At 35.4% G+C, this 17916-nt stretch overlaps 1 protein-coding gene across 1 annotated transcript in view; it reads right to left on the reverse strand.

Moving 5' to 3' along the window:
• The window catches only part of GBE1 (1,4-alpha-glucan branching enzyme 1), a 138406-nt gene that overhangs the window by 61596 nt on the left and 58894 nt on the right, over nucleotides 1-17916 (reverse strand). The window contains exons 6-7 of the mRNA XM_031505937.2: nucleotides 15663-15753; nucleotides 14324-14533 (exon numbers count right to left, since the gene is read on the reverse strand). Coding sequence (XP_031361797.1) covers nucleotides 14324-14533; nucleotides 15663-15753 — 301 coding nt within the window. The remainder of the gene's footprint in view (nucleotides 1-14323; nucleotides 14534-15662; nucleotides 15754-17916) is intronic.

Genomic DNA, 17916 nt, shown 5'->3' on the forward strand with positions numbered 1-17916 from the left:
ATGACTAGCAACAGGTATTTAAGCAGCCAAGAAGCAGAATTCTTCACAAGTGAGAACATTTTGAAAAATCCCAAATAAAAGCACGGGAGAAGTGAAGTAAGACCAGACCTCTGCCCTTGAGAAAATTCCAGCATTAATACAAACATATCATCAAATATCTGCTTTTCCTAAAAGTTAGAGAGCACTGATGAATGAAAAGTTTTCTCTGTACAGATGATGCCAAATCATAGTTGCTGCAGTGGTGTGAAGCTCAAGTTCACCTATACCACGATACCTCATACAATAATATATCAATCTACCATTCAGTATCCACATTCTACTGCAATTTTTTTTTAAGTAATTACCTTGAAATTCCCAAATCAAAACTTTAATCCTCAAGTAAAAAAGCATGTCAGTTGCCTTCTATGTTCACATAGCAAAATCAACCTCATAAGGAATATGAGTTATTATCACAGAGAAGACTGAAAAGGGGGCAAACTTATGCATTTTACCAACCTAGGACATCACCTCAGAAGATATTACTGAATATCCTTTTACTTTAGAGCCTCAGCAACCAGCACACTGAATCCCTGAAGACTTAGTTGCCTGTCTATATTTTATTGACTGAAAGTCTATCCTTCCCTTCATCCCAACCAGGCAGTTGGTAGCAATTCCAAATCTATAGAAGGACAATAAAATTTTAAGATGAGTGAAAGTGTTCATTATCAGTGATCATCCAGTACAGACAACACAGGAAGCTTCAGAGATACTGACTCCATGTCTTGAATGGTAATCTACTGATTTCTAACCCCAGGGAAGCAGGGGCTAAGGGAAGTTCACACTTTATATTAGCTTATACAAAGCTTAGATTACTTCCTCTCTTGCTTCCAGATTTTATCCTCAGCATCAGCAATTGCTCTGGATAGAGTCCAAAATGTTCTTTTCAGCACCATGGGATGAGACTGCTGAGTTTCATGACAGACTTTGGCACAGAGGGCAGAAAAGTTTGTACAATGAATTTACCTTCACAGAAAAACTTCCAGCGAAAAGCTTGAAGAGCCTGAAGACTGTCTTAGATCATTGCCAGCACAAGATTCAGGGAATCTGCAAGGGGAATGAGTCACCTGGCAAAGCTGACCCAGGCATGCAGCAGACCCCTTTCTCTTTGAGGAAGCACAGAATGCAAAGCTGTTGCATTTCCAAAAACCAGCACAGGAGATCAGAAGTACAGGGTTCATATCAAATAGAAATCCTTCCTTAAGCACAGCACAGTATTTCTCTTTGCTGCACTTTTTGAAGTTACATTCCTCAAAAGTGTAATTAAAGAAAGTGATTAGCTCAGATTGGGCTGTGCCAATAGAGTTGTGAACTTGCAAATATACTTTCTGTATGTTTCATAAATACTTTTTTATCTAAGAGACCTGAAAAACAGGTTTGTATTCCAAGACACCTAGTTTTTAATCTCAATTTCTTACTACATATTGTCATTTCAACTATATAATTTGTATTTCATGAAGATAAATATGAGAACAACAAGCACATTTATGACAGATTGTGACTGTAGCTTTGCTTAGTAAAATACATGGCAGAATTATTACTTGAATAATCTCTGGAATAAATACCTACAATGTAATTCTTGCATTGATTCAGTTATACTTTATTTTATCCATTATTCTATTTTTCCAGCATTATGCACCTATTTTAAAACCTTTTGTGACCTGAACACATTTTAACATGCCCACCATCTTCTTTAAGCACCAAATTTGTAAACTTCACAAAAGACAGATCGGAAAGACATTGTGCCAAAATGCATTCAGTTATATTCCCACTAATTCGGCGAAATGAAATTTTGACAATGGAAACCTCAGATAGTATCTTGAACATATTGAGAGAAGAATTAGTGTCCTTAGATAGAATTTACAAAAAGTATATTCAGCTGCCTAAACCTTACTTAGAAAGTTGTTGACGAACAACACATTCCTCTACATTTGCAAAAGCTCTGAGTACTGTATTTACATTTTTAAGTCAACAATGGAATGGCAACTCGCACAACAAGGCAATAGAAGGCTTTGATAGTTTTAAATCAACCTCTGTTCTTCTACAATAACAGGTTAGAGTACAAGATCTTGTACAAGATCACAGAACACAGAATGATCTGTGTCCAAAGGGACCTTAGGGATTATCTGGTCACAACACTCCTGTGGGAAATAGTAAAGATATGAAGATTTTTAGAAAGTTAGGAAAGTATGTATTAGAAACAGAAAGAATAGAGAATTAGCTGTAACTACAAAGTTTGAAAGTAGATAAAGTTACAATAGTATAGTAAGGATAATAAATAATAGTTCAAGTTTTAGTTAAGAGAGACTTGAATATTACAGAAAAATGTTCAGTAATATAGTAAAAGGATTTAAGTTTAATAATGGTGTACTGTTAATAGAAAAAAAATAAATATTGGGCAAAGTAAGTGTATGTAATTTAGTAGTTTTGTTTTGTTTGTGAGATAAAAATAAGTATACTAACACACCCCCTTGCCATGGGCAGAGACATCACCAGCTTGGAGTCCTGTGCAAACTGGGGCATCCACAGCCTGTCTGGACAACCTCTTTGCTGTCTCATCACTCTCCTCATGAAAAGTTCTGTTCTTATGTCTTTCCTTATGATCTAAATCCACCTTTCCAGTTTAAAACCATTGCTCCATGTCCTCCTACCTGTGTCTTGTCCTGCATCCCTTCCCTCAAGCCAGTCAGCCACACCACACAGTTTGGTGCCATCCACAAAATTTAATCCCAGTAAGTTCCTTAGAGACTCCACTTGTTACTAATCTCCATTTGGAAATCATAATCTACCAGTATATTCCATGCATTGGAAACGTGTTTCTTTTTAACACTAAGGTCTTTTACTGAAATGCCCTGATTTTTAACACAAATGAAATCAACTACTCCTACTACAGATATCCTTTATTTCAGATAATATTTCAGTGCAACTATTACTGATCCTAACTTATGTGGCAGCAGAATGATAGCAACTTTTAATTAAAATATAGCTGATGTGGAAACTTCATAATATTACAGAAAACAAGTTTTGTTGTCTAAACCAGGACAGAATACAAAGAAAACTAAAGCTAAGACTCTCTGAAATAGTTTAAAACAAGTTTGCCCTTGCATATATTGACAATCGAGCACTGCTGGCAAATGAGCTGCTCAAGCCTCGGACTCTAATCAAATGTTTCTGGTTTTCCAAATTTGGGTGAGGATGGTTCTGTGCTAAGAGCAATTGTTGTTGCAACCTACAAAACATTTTCCCTTTCCAGTACACAATTAATGAGTTTATAAGAATGCTATTTTGCACTACTTTCTGTAAGTTGCTACCTTTTTTACCCAATTTGTTAGCTGGATAAGAATTAGAAGGAACATCGAGCTTTTCAGCTGTTTCCCATTTCCTGACACACTTCCAGTTTCCTCCCCAATTAATCCAATGAGAAAATAATTACCTTGAAATTTCTTATAACAAAGTCAAAGTAGATTTTCATATTTTCCAATGCCCCTAGCTAAGAAGGTGTTGGCAAAGGAAGCCTGGAAACATTGATAATGTAAATTTTAGTGCTTCATAGTTGACTTTTTTCCTCCACTTTGTTAATCACCTACAGGGCTTAAGCATCCACCCTAGAATAGCCCCTAATTTGTGGGAAGAAAAATAATAAAATTTTAGATTTCAGGGTAGTAAACAGTCTAAAAAATCCCAGCTAATAAACACTAAACACTTGAATCAGAAAATGGGGAGAAATAGCAATGGAAAATTTTTGGGATTTTTTTTCTCGACTGTTTGGCTGATTAATTACTCCAATTCACAGATTCTTTGAACATAGAAACTATCTATGAAATCTTAAAGAAAAAGGAAATTTCAAGAAGTCATTATTCCTAAAACCAGAAGTATATACAATGTTTTGAAAGATTATGCTATTTGGTTCCTTAAACATCAGCTTTTAGAACTTGTTTCTGAATGTTCAAGCTCAGTCCATTTAAAACTAAATAAATTAAAATAAATCTGTTATATTTATGACATAACTCATAATAAGAAATGTTTTTGTCTCATAGCTGTAACTACATTTACAGTCACAAAATGTCATTCAGACAAACTTAACACTTGAAGCCAGTGAAGTATATATATTTCCTTTGTGTGAAAAATTCTATTTATTATTGTTATTATTTACCAGCCTGACTAACTTGGTGTCAAATAAGTGAAACAATAACTTAAATAGTTTTTTACCCTTTCTTTTTTTTTTTTTTTTTTTTTTTTTCTGCCTTTGGGCAAGAAGGGAAGGGAAGGAAGACAAGGGAGGGAATTTAGCACTGCTTCCACCTGCTTGCAAAAGGTCAGAGTATGAAAATGTAATACTGTACTCATAGGGGGATTTCACTTCCAGTTGTGGTTTAATAACAAATGGATACTTTCCTCAAAAAACATCAATTTCTCTATTACTCTACTAGAGAACTGTCTTAGAAAATTTAGATATACTACTAATAATAAGCCTGTGCTAAAATGCATTCTAAAATATCATGCCCTAATCAAAGGTGTGCTACACTGCAATCAAAATGTTGCTAAATAAAACAGCAAGAGGAGAAAAAGTGACTCTGAAGCACTGAATAAAAAACTAAGGTACACTGCCAATTTCTCTGAAGCTTTATGGACTAAAAGCAAAGGCTGTCCACTCTTTTTTTTTTTTTTTTTTTTTTGACAAAGAGAATGGAAAATGGCCTCGCTCCACATAATGAAATGACAAATTCTGTGGTGTTTACATAAATCCCTGTGGCCAAGAAGAGGCAATCTTACATGTTTACTTAATCAGGAAAGTGACAACAGTCATTACTTTATATTCTTCACATATCTTAAAGGAATAAAGAATAAAAATAAAGACCACAAAGAGAATTCTTCTCTTCATTGTGAAGCCTTTTGATAAATACACTCAGTTAAACCTTTTTTGTGCAATGACTAAATTATAGATACAAAAAATTCCATACTCTTACTTAATAATTCTTCAGAAAACTTTATACTCAGCTCTTTGTTTGAACAAATGAAGTTGCCTCCTACAGAAAAAATTATGAGAGCACATAGTAGTTACTATGGATGTACTTTTTCATTCTTGTTTATTTGTTCACATGTATCTATCCTTAAAACTACACTTGACAGGACTTAATTACTGTGCAGTAACACTAAATAAATCAAGGGGTAAGGTCTACAAAGTATTACTTGTACACTTGCGTTCCTCTGCCCGAAATAAACTCATTAATTGGAGTAGAATAACTTAGAAAAACTTGCATCAACTACCTAAATTATCTATTAATTTATCACACGGGTAATTAATTTTTTTTTTCCCCCAAATAACTTTATACCAATTTTCAAGAGCTGACAAGGAACTGTAATATAGATACATACAAATATTGGGTAAAGAGATAGCCCCCTTATCACCCCAGGGATGAACCAGGACAAAGATGTTTGATTGCAGTTCTCATGGCAAACTAGCAAGAATTCTATAAAGATACTTTTATTTTTTTTTTACAAGAAACTGCTCAAAGCAAATCCATGGGGAAAGTAGCCAAGGATATACAGTATGCTTTTAAAAAACACCAAAAACCACAAACCACTCTTTTTCCTGACCTGGAATAGAACAATTTGCTTTGTTCCCAGGGATAAATAGAGTATCTTCCTTATCTATTAAGACACTTTTGACATGATACACTATTTCAGTTCTTGTAACTACATCAGCCAAAATAGAGCCAAAAGCTGCTCCCCGTCCATCCACTACTCCTATAATGGGAACAGTAGAACTATTTTTAAAATCTTCTTTACAATTTCACCAATAATTTCTTAAGTATCAACTCTAAAAAAAATTATTTCGATAACAACATTTTCAAAGTCATTCTGGCATTTAAATAACCCCTACAGAAAACATTCATATACATCTGAGTATGTCCTTATAAAAATCCCTAAATTTTAGCATGCTATCTCCAGTACAGTCCCATCCCAAGCTGAATCTCAGTCAATGGCTACTGGTGGGAAAGAATTTGTTTGGACAGAGACAGCTACTCCCTGAAGCAGCAGCCTGCCCAGCTCTGTTGTATGCATTGCTCTCTATCTCCACTTCCAATCACCTTCTAGAGACAGGAACTTTTGTCTTTTTGCCATTTTCAAGAAAACATGGCATCCCTTTCAAGACTGTAAGTAATATATCAGATCAACATAATTGTTTGCAGATTATTTCTGCTCTGTTGGCCATACATACACTACTGACTTTTGGAAATCTTACAGCATTTTGATTGTTTTCTACTCTGTAGACATTGCTATTAATTGATTTTTTTTTCCTTGTTATTTATTTTATGGTCTCTCCAGTGAGCTTTCAAAAAATAGATTTCAAGTGCATCTGCGCTTTATACAGCATGTACATAATAGAATCAAAAAACCCCAAACAATTGTCTTAATGTTTCCATCTTCTTTCCCTGCTATGAGTTGTACCATGCCTAATTTTCCTCCAGACTTGAATTTCTTTGGATAGAACCCTATTAGAAGAAAGTCAACATCCCTCATTTCATTTGTGGATTCTTCTCAAATTTATACAAATCATCAGCTTTTATTCCAGCACATTCTTCTATTCGTAACAGATGCTGTCCATGTAAACTGCTGCAGCAATCACTTAAGAATGCTGTGGAAGTTGTCAATTCAAGTGTGGATTACTAAATGCAAAATCATTATTGCATTTAGACTGATGCAAAATTATTTTCTGCAATGTGTGGAATCTTAGCTAATTTTAGATATTTATTGAAATATCATAAATAACTTCATATAAATGTGACTGCATTTATTCAAGATATGAGTGAATTTAATTGGCTACAAGTGGTCACCTCTATATTTCAAAATGTGCTACCTGACAAAATTTAGAACAATTGACTGCAACTTCCCAGTGTGCCTGTCTTCACATCTCAATATCTTGCTTTATCACTGTACCACTTTCTGTGCAGCTACATTTTAGAAACTTCACACAAAGCTGTGAATGCTATGTTGGAGGTTAATTTGGGAAACTGGACACTTCAAAGAAAGCTACATGGATTCTTATGTGAAGCTCTCAGTTTTAAAGCACCTATGGATTTAGAACTTCACAGTCTGTTATACCAAATACAGTACAGTAAGACAATTAAGCTTGTTTAACTAAAAACTTTAAAAATTAAGAAATAAAGCAATTATACAGCAGCTCTTGACTGCATATACTATAAATCAGACGATCGTGGCTGAAACTGTTATTTTTTGCACTATTAACAATTTTTCTGATTACATTGCAGTAAGTTCCTTTGTATCATATCTTCTGTGAATGCTTTCAGTAATCATTCCCTTCAAAAAAGGCAATTTATAAACTGCAATGCCCCCATACTTGCAAGTGTTTGCTTAGTGGAATTTACAATGATGATTGAAAGATAAAAGAAAAAGAAACAAGGATTTTTAGGCATGAAAGGTCTTAAACTTTCAGGTTTAAATTTTATAAAGTATTTTTATACTGTCACAGTCGCCATCAAAATCCAGTCTGCTAGAAGAAGAGTGTTAAGGAACATAGGCAGACAGTGGTTTTAAAGACAATATTTAATCAAAATAATTACATTTATGGGGGGTGATGGGAATAATAAAAATCTCACTATTATGCTGCATGCAGTGCTTCCTTAAAACAGTCATTAAGAAATAATCTTTGACAGCCAAATGAAATTCCAATGCATATTATGCAGATTTTTAAATACAGAGCTTTCCTAAACTAATTTGGTAGAGGAAGACTGGCAGGAAATGAATTAAAATCAGCACAGCTTTATGTTTTACATAATGAAACATAACTTACATCCTTGTTCTATTGTAATTACCCTAGAATCAACAATACACCAAAAAGACATCACATGACTGAGAACCTCTCTCACTGTCAACTCTCACTGCATTATCTTTAGTCTAGCTGGAATTATGGCCAAAGAATCTCCCCAGTGAAAACATATTTGTGACAACCATGGCATGGCAATGGATGTTCTTACTAGTGCCTAAAAAGAGCTGGGAGAATGCCACCTGCACCTGCTAAATCCTCAGAAGCTGCAGAAGAAAAAGCTTCAGTTCTTACACTCTGGGAAGGCAACTGGATATGATTCACTAATTATGTTCAAGCCATCCCTGCTTGCTTTTCCCTCTCCTCTTCCTGTCCTAAACTATGTCCCAAAACCTGCACAGCTTAAGCTTCTAAGAAAATTCCTTAGCTGAGAGGAAACTGAAGTCTTTACATTAGAACTAGGCAAGATAAGAAAGGCAAAGGTACAGACAGTTTTTTTAGGAGCACTAGGATTCAAAAGGAAGAACATGGCAAGGTGCAGAACAGTGAAGAGGCCAACCCAGTCCCATCAAGGGTCTGTGACAAGTAGTAGCAGTCTCCTTTCACACAGCTGACTGACACCTGCCTGGCCAGCAGAATCTCTTCAGGTATCATCTCACAAGCAATGAGTGTCCTGGCAGCCTTTAAATCCTATCTATCCTTTGTGTGCATTAAGCTTGCAGTCAAATCTTTGCACTCTAAAACGTGTGTCAATAAAGGGCCCCTGAGGTGGATGGCAAGAACATACACAATGTGTTATCTGCAGTCGGTATCTCATGCTCATCTGACAATTTTCCTTAGGAGCATTAGTCAAGGAACCAGAATCTCTAATACCATAGTACTCCACAGAACATCAACTTAAATCTATTTAAAATGCTAATGGTGTAAGCAATAAAGAGTAGCAGAGAACCTATTTCATCCTGAAAACTGTTGCAAACCATGGGGATGCTTGCAAAGAAGGCAACAAGTCTTTACCTGAACTGATATTAAGAATTCATCACTGAATTGAAAGTAAACAAAACCAAAAGTATTCTGAGCAGCTATGTTTAGAGAATTTTGAGCCCAGACAGGTACCTTTACTAACCAAACACTAAACTCTGAAATATTTGTATTCCAATTCATTCCATCTACAATCATCACCTCAGTGGCAGATAAAGACTGGCAAAGTAGTCAGAAGAAAGAAAAACAATTTGGGTGAATAACAGCTGTTTAAGGAAGAGCTAAACACCAAGGCTGCTGAAGATGTTAGAGGATAAACATGTCTTTAAACAGTCAGATCCTGAAGTCAAGCAAAATCAGTGGATCTTTTCCCCTCAGACTATACAGTGTAAGGTTTATGCAGGATTTAAACACTGGGTGGCAGAAAAGGCCACTGTCTCAGCATCCAAACATAGGTGGATGTTTTAGATGCAAGAGAGCATTTGAGATACCTGCCCGAGGCTGGACCACAGGACAAGGGAAAAAAGCTTCAGGTGACCCACCCCACTCCGGAGGGGCAAGCTGGGGAAGAGGCCACCTACACCAGAACAAAGACACAAGCTTCAACACCTGGCAGCTGCCAGGTTTCTGCAGCACTGACAGCAAGGTTAAAAGCAGTTTCTGAGCTATGGCAGTTTATAACACACATAAAGAAAAACTGAATTAAAAAAAAAAGAAACAAAAAAGTAAAAGGTACTGAGCTATAATCAGCTGTTCCACCAGCAGTTCAGAAGACTGAGCTGGAGAGAACATCTGGACTAGCAGCAGGGGACTAGCAAGTCATCTGTTGCCCTGATGTAAAGCTGTGGCTCATGGGACAAAGTGTTTATTATACACTCTAAACCCTACCTGTAGCATTTCAAAGCACATTTGGCATGGATGTCACTTGAAACTTCATGAAACTTAATAGGAGATTTCTTCCATTATGTAGCTTAGTTATGATTTTTAACCCCAAAAAAATGGACACAACATCCTGTCTTAAAAAAGCCTAGAAAACAGGCCACAGAAAAGGTCTAAAGGAAACACTGGGACATCTGCTGGCCCCAAATCTTTGCAACCAATATCATCTCTTACTGATCATACTGCTGCATTCAAGAAACCTGGATTAATTACAATTAAAACTATATTGTAAAATCTATGACTGACCTTTGCAGCAAATGCTTCTCCTAGACTCTGAAATAACTTAAAATTTTGCTTAAGTGCTCAGGTGAAAAGCTTCATAGTATTAAAAAAATTTAAAAAATAAATCAAACTAAAACTTCCCTAAAAAAACCCAAACAAACAACAACAAAAAAGTAATTTTAATTTTACCATTATTCCTAAAGGCTCATGTAATTATACCTACTGACATTCAGAATTGGATTAAGACAGAATAGAATCCAACAAAGTCTGATGAAAAGGCAGAAAAAGCCTTAAAAGTCAAAACAATGCTCTCAGAGCTCAACAAGTCTAGAAGGGTAACATCATTTACACATTCTATTAATGCAGTGCTGTGGAAAAATCTTTACTAGGTCATATCTTGTTCTCAATTATTTTTGAATTGTTTTGCCTGATTGTTATTTTAGACACATTTGCTATTTGGAAAAATGAAATTAAATTAAAACACAATAAACCACTTTAGTTGTGATCCCACCTGGTCTCCAGGATCTACAATATCACTTCTAATGAACCTGGCAGCTGAATAACCTTTGAATATGATTTTAGGAGGAAAAAATACGTACATTTTGCTTGTGCAAAATTAATTACAAGTAGAATCCTTACGTAAGATGGGAGGGTGTTTACATGTATTCCAAGAAAGCTACCTTTAACAGGAACACAACAGAGACCATTAATTTCCTCCAAAATTAACTGTACAGTGCCAACTAGTACCAGTCCAGAGCTTCTAGCACCCCTTTTATACTAAAGCATTTCCCTGTCATGAATTCAGGGCTAGAAAAGTCACATTATTAAAAAGGAACAAAAGCAAATTATGTAAAAGCTAGGTTTTCAACAGAAAATGTTAAAATCAACTGCAATTCTCACTGAAGCTTTGTGATTCTGGTTTTTGGGTTGGTTGCTGAAGGAAACAGAATGGACACAGACATAGCCAGACAGGATGGAAATGATGGAGAGAAGAGTCACCAAATTCACATATTTGAGGGGAAAAAACCCTAAGATCTAGATTTTAGAAAAACTCACAAGAATGTGCAAGAGCTATGAAATTTATTAAAGTAAAAAAAATATTTTTGGCTGATTTTTAAAGTACTGTTTACATTCTTTTATTGAAAATAGTTAAGCAAAAAGTATTCTATTGCCCAGCTATATTATCTGCAATTTCTCATTTCAATGAAATTGAGCTGTTATTCTCCTGTGACAACACCACGAACAGTGTAATTTTAAAATGTTGTTCACAGTTTACAGAAAAGCTCCTGCTTCATACAACACTTGTATAAATATGGATTGAAAATTAAAAATATGCATTTATCTTTTTAAGAAGCAGTATGGTGCAAAGATGCAGTACCCAGGCTGTCCATTGAACAGGTTTACTATTGCTTTTCTTAGATTACTCTCTACTTACATGAATTTTACTAAAAAATAGTATTTAAGTACACAAAGTAGATAATCCTTTTTTTTTTTTTTTTTTTTTTTTAGCATGGATATGGATCTTTTGCCACATTGTTACAGCAAATATTCACAGTCCCCTTCACAGACAACTAAATAATCTTGCAAATGCTGTGAGATAAACTTACTTACATCTTGGCTTTCAAAGAAAATGTAGACAGACTAAACTGATAAACCAACTGTTCCTTAATCTCCTTCATGGTAGAGAATTAGTTTCTCTCAATTCCAAAGTGAATTGAGCATTCTTTGCATTTGATGTTTAAGTACCTGTAGATTTAACAGCTCTTCTCACTACAGAAGGAAAGGGATTTAGTACAAGCTCTGTACAAGATAGAAGGCTGTGTTAACTGAAGAAATTTCACTCAGCAGGCAAGCTTTTTCTGTAGACCATTCAACAGACTGTGTTTGCTGTCATTTATTTTGAGCAAACTTTCAACATCTGCCAGCAACTTGAGTCTCTCTCACAGATTTTATACTTGCCTCATCCAGACTAGAGCTGCTCATCCACTGGTATGGAAATTAGCAGAATGCCAATACAGACTAAATAGGGAAAAAAAAACAGCCAAACCCAACATTTTCAATGAAATTATTCTTTGAAAATGAATCAGTCAGTATGATTCTTTCAGAGTTTTGCTTGGAACCTGCACACACAAATAATAGGGGAAAAATTGCAAGCTATTTTTTAATCAGTTCTGTGAAACTTACAATGACCACAAAGGTTATATCTTTTCAGCCTTAACACTTGAATACAAATACATAGAGAATATTTCCCATCTCAAATAAATCCCTTAATGACTAGAAAAAGTTCACAGCTTCCTATGCTTGAAGGGAAAGAAAGGGTTTCCACAACTGTTTGAAAAGAGAACTCCAGATCTGTGGTTGCATATCGTGAGAGGGTAGGGGATGGGAAATGACCTTCAAGGGACCCACAGCCATTCAGTGCAGAGCTTCACGTTCTCTGCTCTTTGCTATTCTCTAATCTCATCTCTCCACCTCATAGTTCTTTCAGCATTCAGTCTGGAAGCTCTTCTAATGCCATAGCATGAAAAGCAATCCCATAGTACAGGTATATATTCCTGACCCAACCAAGCCATAGAGGCAGTTCTTCACTTCTGAAGAAATATTTAACATTGTCAAGTGCAACCTACAAAGGAGCTGGTTGCTTCTCTCTTTTATAAATATCCCTAAACACTCAATACCAGCACTTTCTTTTCCAGCAGGAAGAACCAGAACAGAGGAAGGTCCATAACCACATTTCATTGTCTCACTAGAGACATTGGTACACTTGTCAGTTACTTATAAGCACCCAATGAAATAAAATGTGTAACACTATCATACTGACACTAAAGCTTTAAGATTATTTGAAATACAATTTATTTGAGTATTAATTTAAAGCTTAATAGGAAGGACTAAAATGCATTTCTTATAATAATTAAATCCAATTAATAATGAAATCACAATAAATCACATCAGAAACTCCCCCTGAAATGACCTGTTAAATTGTCCCAAATAACCAGTAAATAAAGAACAGCTCATCCTACTAAGTATTGAAGTGCACAAGTCAGTTTTCACACTGGTCACTTGGTTTACTCTGAGTTCCATTAAACAATTGACCTATGCTATGTAACATGACTTCTGTAATAGTGCAACATAATCATATCCACCCAGTCCACTGAAATCCAATGCAAGCAGGAGAGAAAAATAGGAATATACAGGAAACTGAACCTGCAGGACAAAACCTTAACAACTGAGAGGTTAACAAGAGACAGAATTCTACAGTTGCTCTGTGATGAGCCACTACAGTAATAATCAAATATAACTTTGAAAGGGTTAAAACAGAACTTTGTACTTAATAATAAGGTCACACCAGATTATGCATCTCAAGAGGAAAATAAGAGAATTTATCCTGGAATAAGCAATTAATTCTATACAGAATTTTATTAAGACATACTTTAAGGAGATTGTGAAGTTACACAAAACTTATTGTGGAATGTTTAGAGAAACAAAGGAAAGGAAAAGGAAGAATCAAGGTGGTTCAGGGATGAACAAACAGAAAAAAAATACAAAGAGGAGACTGAAATAAGTTGGCTGCTTGTGCCTGTTTCTCCATTTAAACCACTGAAACAGTCAGCATACAAGATCAATCTCCTTGCCCCCAATACCTCAGAGAATACAGAGTAAATAATATTAACTACTAATAATTATGTAGCATTAATACATGTTTTGACACACACTATATTTATACTGGTTAATTAAGCTTGCCCAAACTGGGTCTCTAGAAATGTCTACTGAAAATGACCCCTGCTCCATATCAACTGCTGATTGACCTCCAGAAGCTCTTTGAAATGGAGTTAGTTCTCCTGGGAGAAAACTTTTCTTACATTTCAACAACCTGACAGTATATCAATAAATTTTCAGAGTTTACAAGTTTTCATTAGCTTTTCTTACTATTTTACTTTTATATACAAACCTCATCTATTATATGTATGCAACATACTATATATAGCAGGAAAATATTAATATGCATAAAATGCATAAAATACACATTTATATATTCCTATATAACATATATTTAAATTGATATTTATAAAGGAATATGTTTTTCAATAAAAATAATTACACCGTTATATAATACATACAATGCACATGGTATATAACATGCACATAGGTAGCCATAGATGATAGGAAAGTAATGAAATTGAAATACTATCATTTAGTGTCAGATTATAAGGATTTAGGCAAGTAGAGGAATTTAATTCCACATACTGCACTTGTTAAACAATCTAAATGACTTTACCAGTTTGGTGAGGAGTATAATTTTAACAGAATTGCTATGAAATAATAATCACTAGCACAGCTGAAGTGATGTTTTATACTCACTTTGCATAGTCAAAGAGCCTGCTGTCCCAGAGCTGGTGATTGCCTCTGTATCCAGAGTGGAAGAAACAAGAATCTGTACCATCAAACTGGTTGAGACCATCTTCTGAGTTTTTTGAGGCGTGGCTGTGCACCACATCAAGCAGGACCGTGATGCCCATCGAGTGAGCAACGTCAATCATTTCCTTCAGGTCGTCGGGAGTTCCGTACCGGCTGTGAAAACACAATGTGGCATAATCAGGACTCATGCTGGCAAAGCTGAACCTTCATCATGGAAACTACATCAAAGTCAGCAGTTCTTCATCACTTACTCTGCAGATGTACACAGGTGGTTTTTTCAGCCTCTTATGCAGTAGCTATTGCTTACAAACTAACACTTGAAACCATTTTTCATTATAAGAATTCCATCATCCACACAATGCTTTGCAGAAATAGATTGTTTTATTCTTCCCTTATTAATAATTCATCAAATTCAGTATAAAAGATAACAGGTACAACTTAAAGCTGCTATTTAATATTGAATACTTCCTTAGCTCATAAAGGACAAGAATATATTCATATTGCTGGAATAAAGTGACGGAATGATTACAAAAGTAAATGTACATCCACAAAGTCCACAAAACACACCATCTGCTGTTTTACTGCTCAGTTATTTGGTTTAGGTACCACACTATTTTCTTATTTTTAAAAGAGGGTTTTGTCTCCTGTGCCTGACACATCTTTTTTCAACTAATTAAGCCAGTTAAGAACTGCCTGTCTAAATTTAGCCTGGTTGCCACTTGAGCTGCTTGAAGATTAAAAAAAAAAATTTAAAAATTAATGACTTCCACATTTATCATAATTTTCTTAACAACTACCTGAATTCATTTTTCATGTAATTTTACCCTATGACTAAAATCTAAGTACAGTCTGTTACAAACCTGTAAGGGAAAGGGTTCACACAGAACACACAGAGCCATAATTTTAATCAAGTTCATTATGAAGAGTGTATAGTTCTGTATGTCATAAAAGAAAGCCCTACACATCCTGTTTGTTACTGCCAAGAATTCCACAAGCCCAAACCCATGCATAAAGACTGCTGAAGGTGAATTACCTGGAATATGCTATGGCAGCTGAAATTACTTACAAACTTTTTGTTTGTATCCTATCCAAAGTGTTTCACAGAGCAGCTAAACACTGTGCCAAACTGATTCCAGATTTAAGAGGAAGGTAGAGCAAATACCTAAGCCACTCTCTCACATTATACACTTTCTTGCAAACACACACCTGTATGCAATACTGATTACAGTGGATGGGAAGGAAGGGAAAAGGACAGAGAAGATGCTGGAGCACCTAAACCTACCTTGATGCTGCAAAGAAACTTGTGACCTGATAACCGAAACTTGCATAGTACGCATGTTCCATAATGGCCATCAGCTGGACACAGTTATAGCCTATAATAGAAAAAAATATAACAAACAAATGCCTTAAGGATACTTAAGAGTTTTCAATACCTGTAACATATCCATTCCAGTCTTGTCTTATTTTAGCTGCCTCTGACCCTAATGGTTAACACCTAAGAACTCAGTAACTTTGACAAAGCAATTCCACCTAATAGTTTATACCTGCGTGATCTCCACTACAAATGAAACAGGCAATTCGTCAAGTGATCTACACATACTGAATCTCCTAGATGCAGACAGAAATAAGTGTAATCCTTATTTAACTTCAGAATATTAGTTATGCCAACTTCCATGTCCTGAACTGCTTCAACTTTTGACAGTTGCAGTTAGGGTTAGCCACTGGCTACACATACTATACAGAATAGTTCGGGTTGTAAGGGAACTTAAAACATCCTCTAGTTCCCACTCCTCTGCCATGGGCAGGAACACCTTCTACTGGACCAGACTGCTCAACATCCCTTCCACGGATGGGGTATCCACAGCTTCTCTGAGTAACCTATTCCAGTGTCTCACTAACCTCACAGTAATGAATTTCTTCCTAATGTCCAACCTAAATACACCCTGATTCAATCTGAGGCCACCCCATCCCTGGTGTCCACTTGGACATCAAGCCATTGACAGAAACTCTGAGTGTGACCATCCTGCTAATTCCTTACCACCAAGTGGCCCATCTGTCAGACCCACATCTCTCCAGCTTAGACACAATACTGTAACTTCATGACATATTGAACCTTTTTTTTTATACTGGCAAAATAACTTTTTTCCAACTTTAATAGTTATTTCTTCCCTCTTTAAGAGTATTCCAAAAAGAAAAAACACAACTGTAATATGCTTTTATTCCAAGTTCACCCAAGAACCAAAGCAGTCCAGGAGGGCTGGGGGACACCCTGTGTTGTATCCCCTAAGATAGTTCAGTATATTCTTAATGAAGGAAACTCTAAAGAATAAGGTTTTCTCTACAGACTATTAAGATTAATACCACCATCACTTCTCCACTTGAAGAAAATAGTCACTTCATTCCTTAGTTTCAACAAGATGCTACAGGATTCTTTATTATTCCTTGTTATTTTATAGCTGTGACATTTAAAACCAGAAGACGGTGTGAGCCCAGCAATTTCTCAGATTCATTGCTGGTTTATAATTCAGGTTCATTGTACTTATTTTTATTTATATCATTTTTATAAATAAACAGCAACATTGCATCAAATTAATCTCATCCAATTTGCTTGCTATTTATTTTGATATTTGTCATGCACGTATCCCTACAAACTACTAATATATTAGAGTTCTCATATAGAGATGTCTTTAAGCTTGTCCTAAAAAGTATGACATTCCAAAACTGAATCTAATAGACCTTAAAAATATTTTTTAAAAATACTTAATTCCCACAATGTTTACTTAATATAAGCAGGAAGGAACAGTAGTTATAATTTTTGTATACCCTGAATTTGATACTGTTTTTATTATTTGGTGTATCAGCCTTTTCATGACATTTCTCCACAAAGAAAAAATTGTAGGCAAAGCAGAATGCCTTCCTAACTCTGTAAATCCTATTAACTTCCTGAGACAAGTGAAATTCCTTGACAGTAAGGAGTCAAAGATATATAATGTAAAATCCAAAACTGCTTTTTATTAAGGCCTTGCACAAGTGAAAACTCCCTTGTCTCACCTGCAAGCTCAAATTTAGAGCGAAAATGGCGAAAGCCACAGAACATTGACTTAACATGATATCTAGAAGAAAATATCTTTTTCAGGCACTCTGATAAATACAATAAATTTAAAAAATCAAACACAAACACAGCCACCATCCACAGAGGTTTCAACTATAGATGTCATGATTATTTTACAGCAGTGTAAAATACATATTTCATCATAAGGCAGTAAAAGACAGTAACTTCTAACATTGTCCATTGCAGAAACAGTGCAGAAAGACGCCATGGGAAAAATAATTAAAGTGAAATTGAGGTGAACAGTTTTCTGTGGCTCCTGACATAATGTTACCAGCTCATTCACACATGCTCTCCAATATACTAGAAGATCTTTTCCTGAAGAAGGTCTTTCATATTTAAAGTTTCCTTGTTCTGATACTTCTGAGCCAATGTTCAGGGATAAAAGAAGTCTAGCAGGCTTATTCTGGTAAAACAAAGAATATTC

The sequence above is a fragment of the Lonchura striata genome, chromosome 2 (assembly GCF_046129695.1).
Source record: "Lonchura striata isolate bLonStr1 chromosome 2, bLonStr1.mat, whole genome shotgun sequence".
Classification (NCBI taxonomy): Eukaryota; Metazoa; Chordata; class Aves; order Passeriformes; family Estrildidae; genus Lonchura; species Lonchura striata.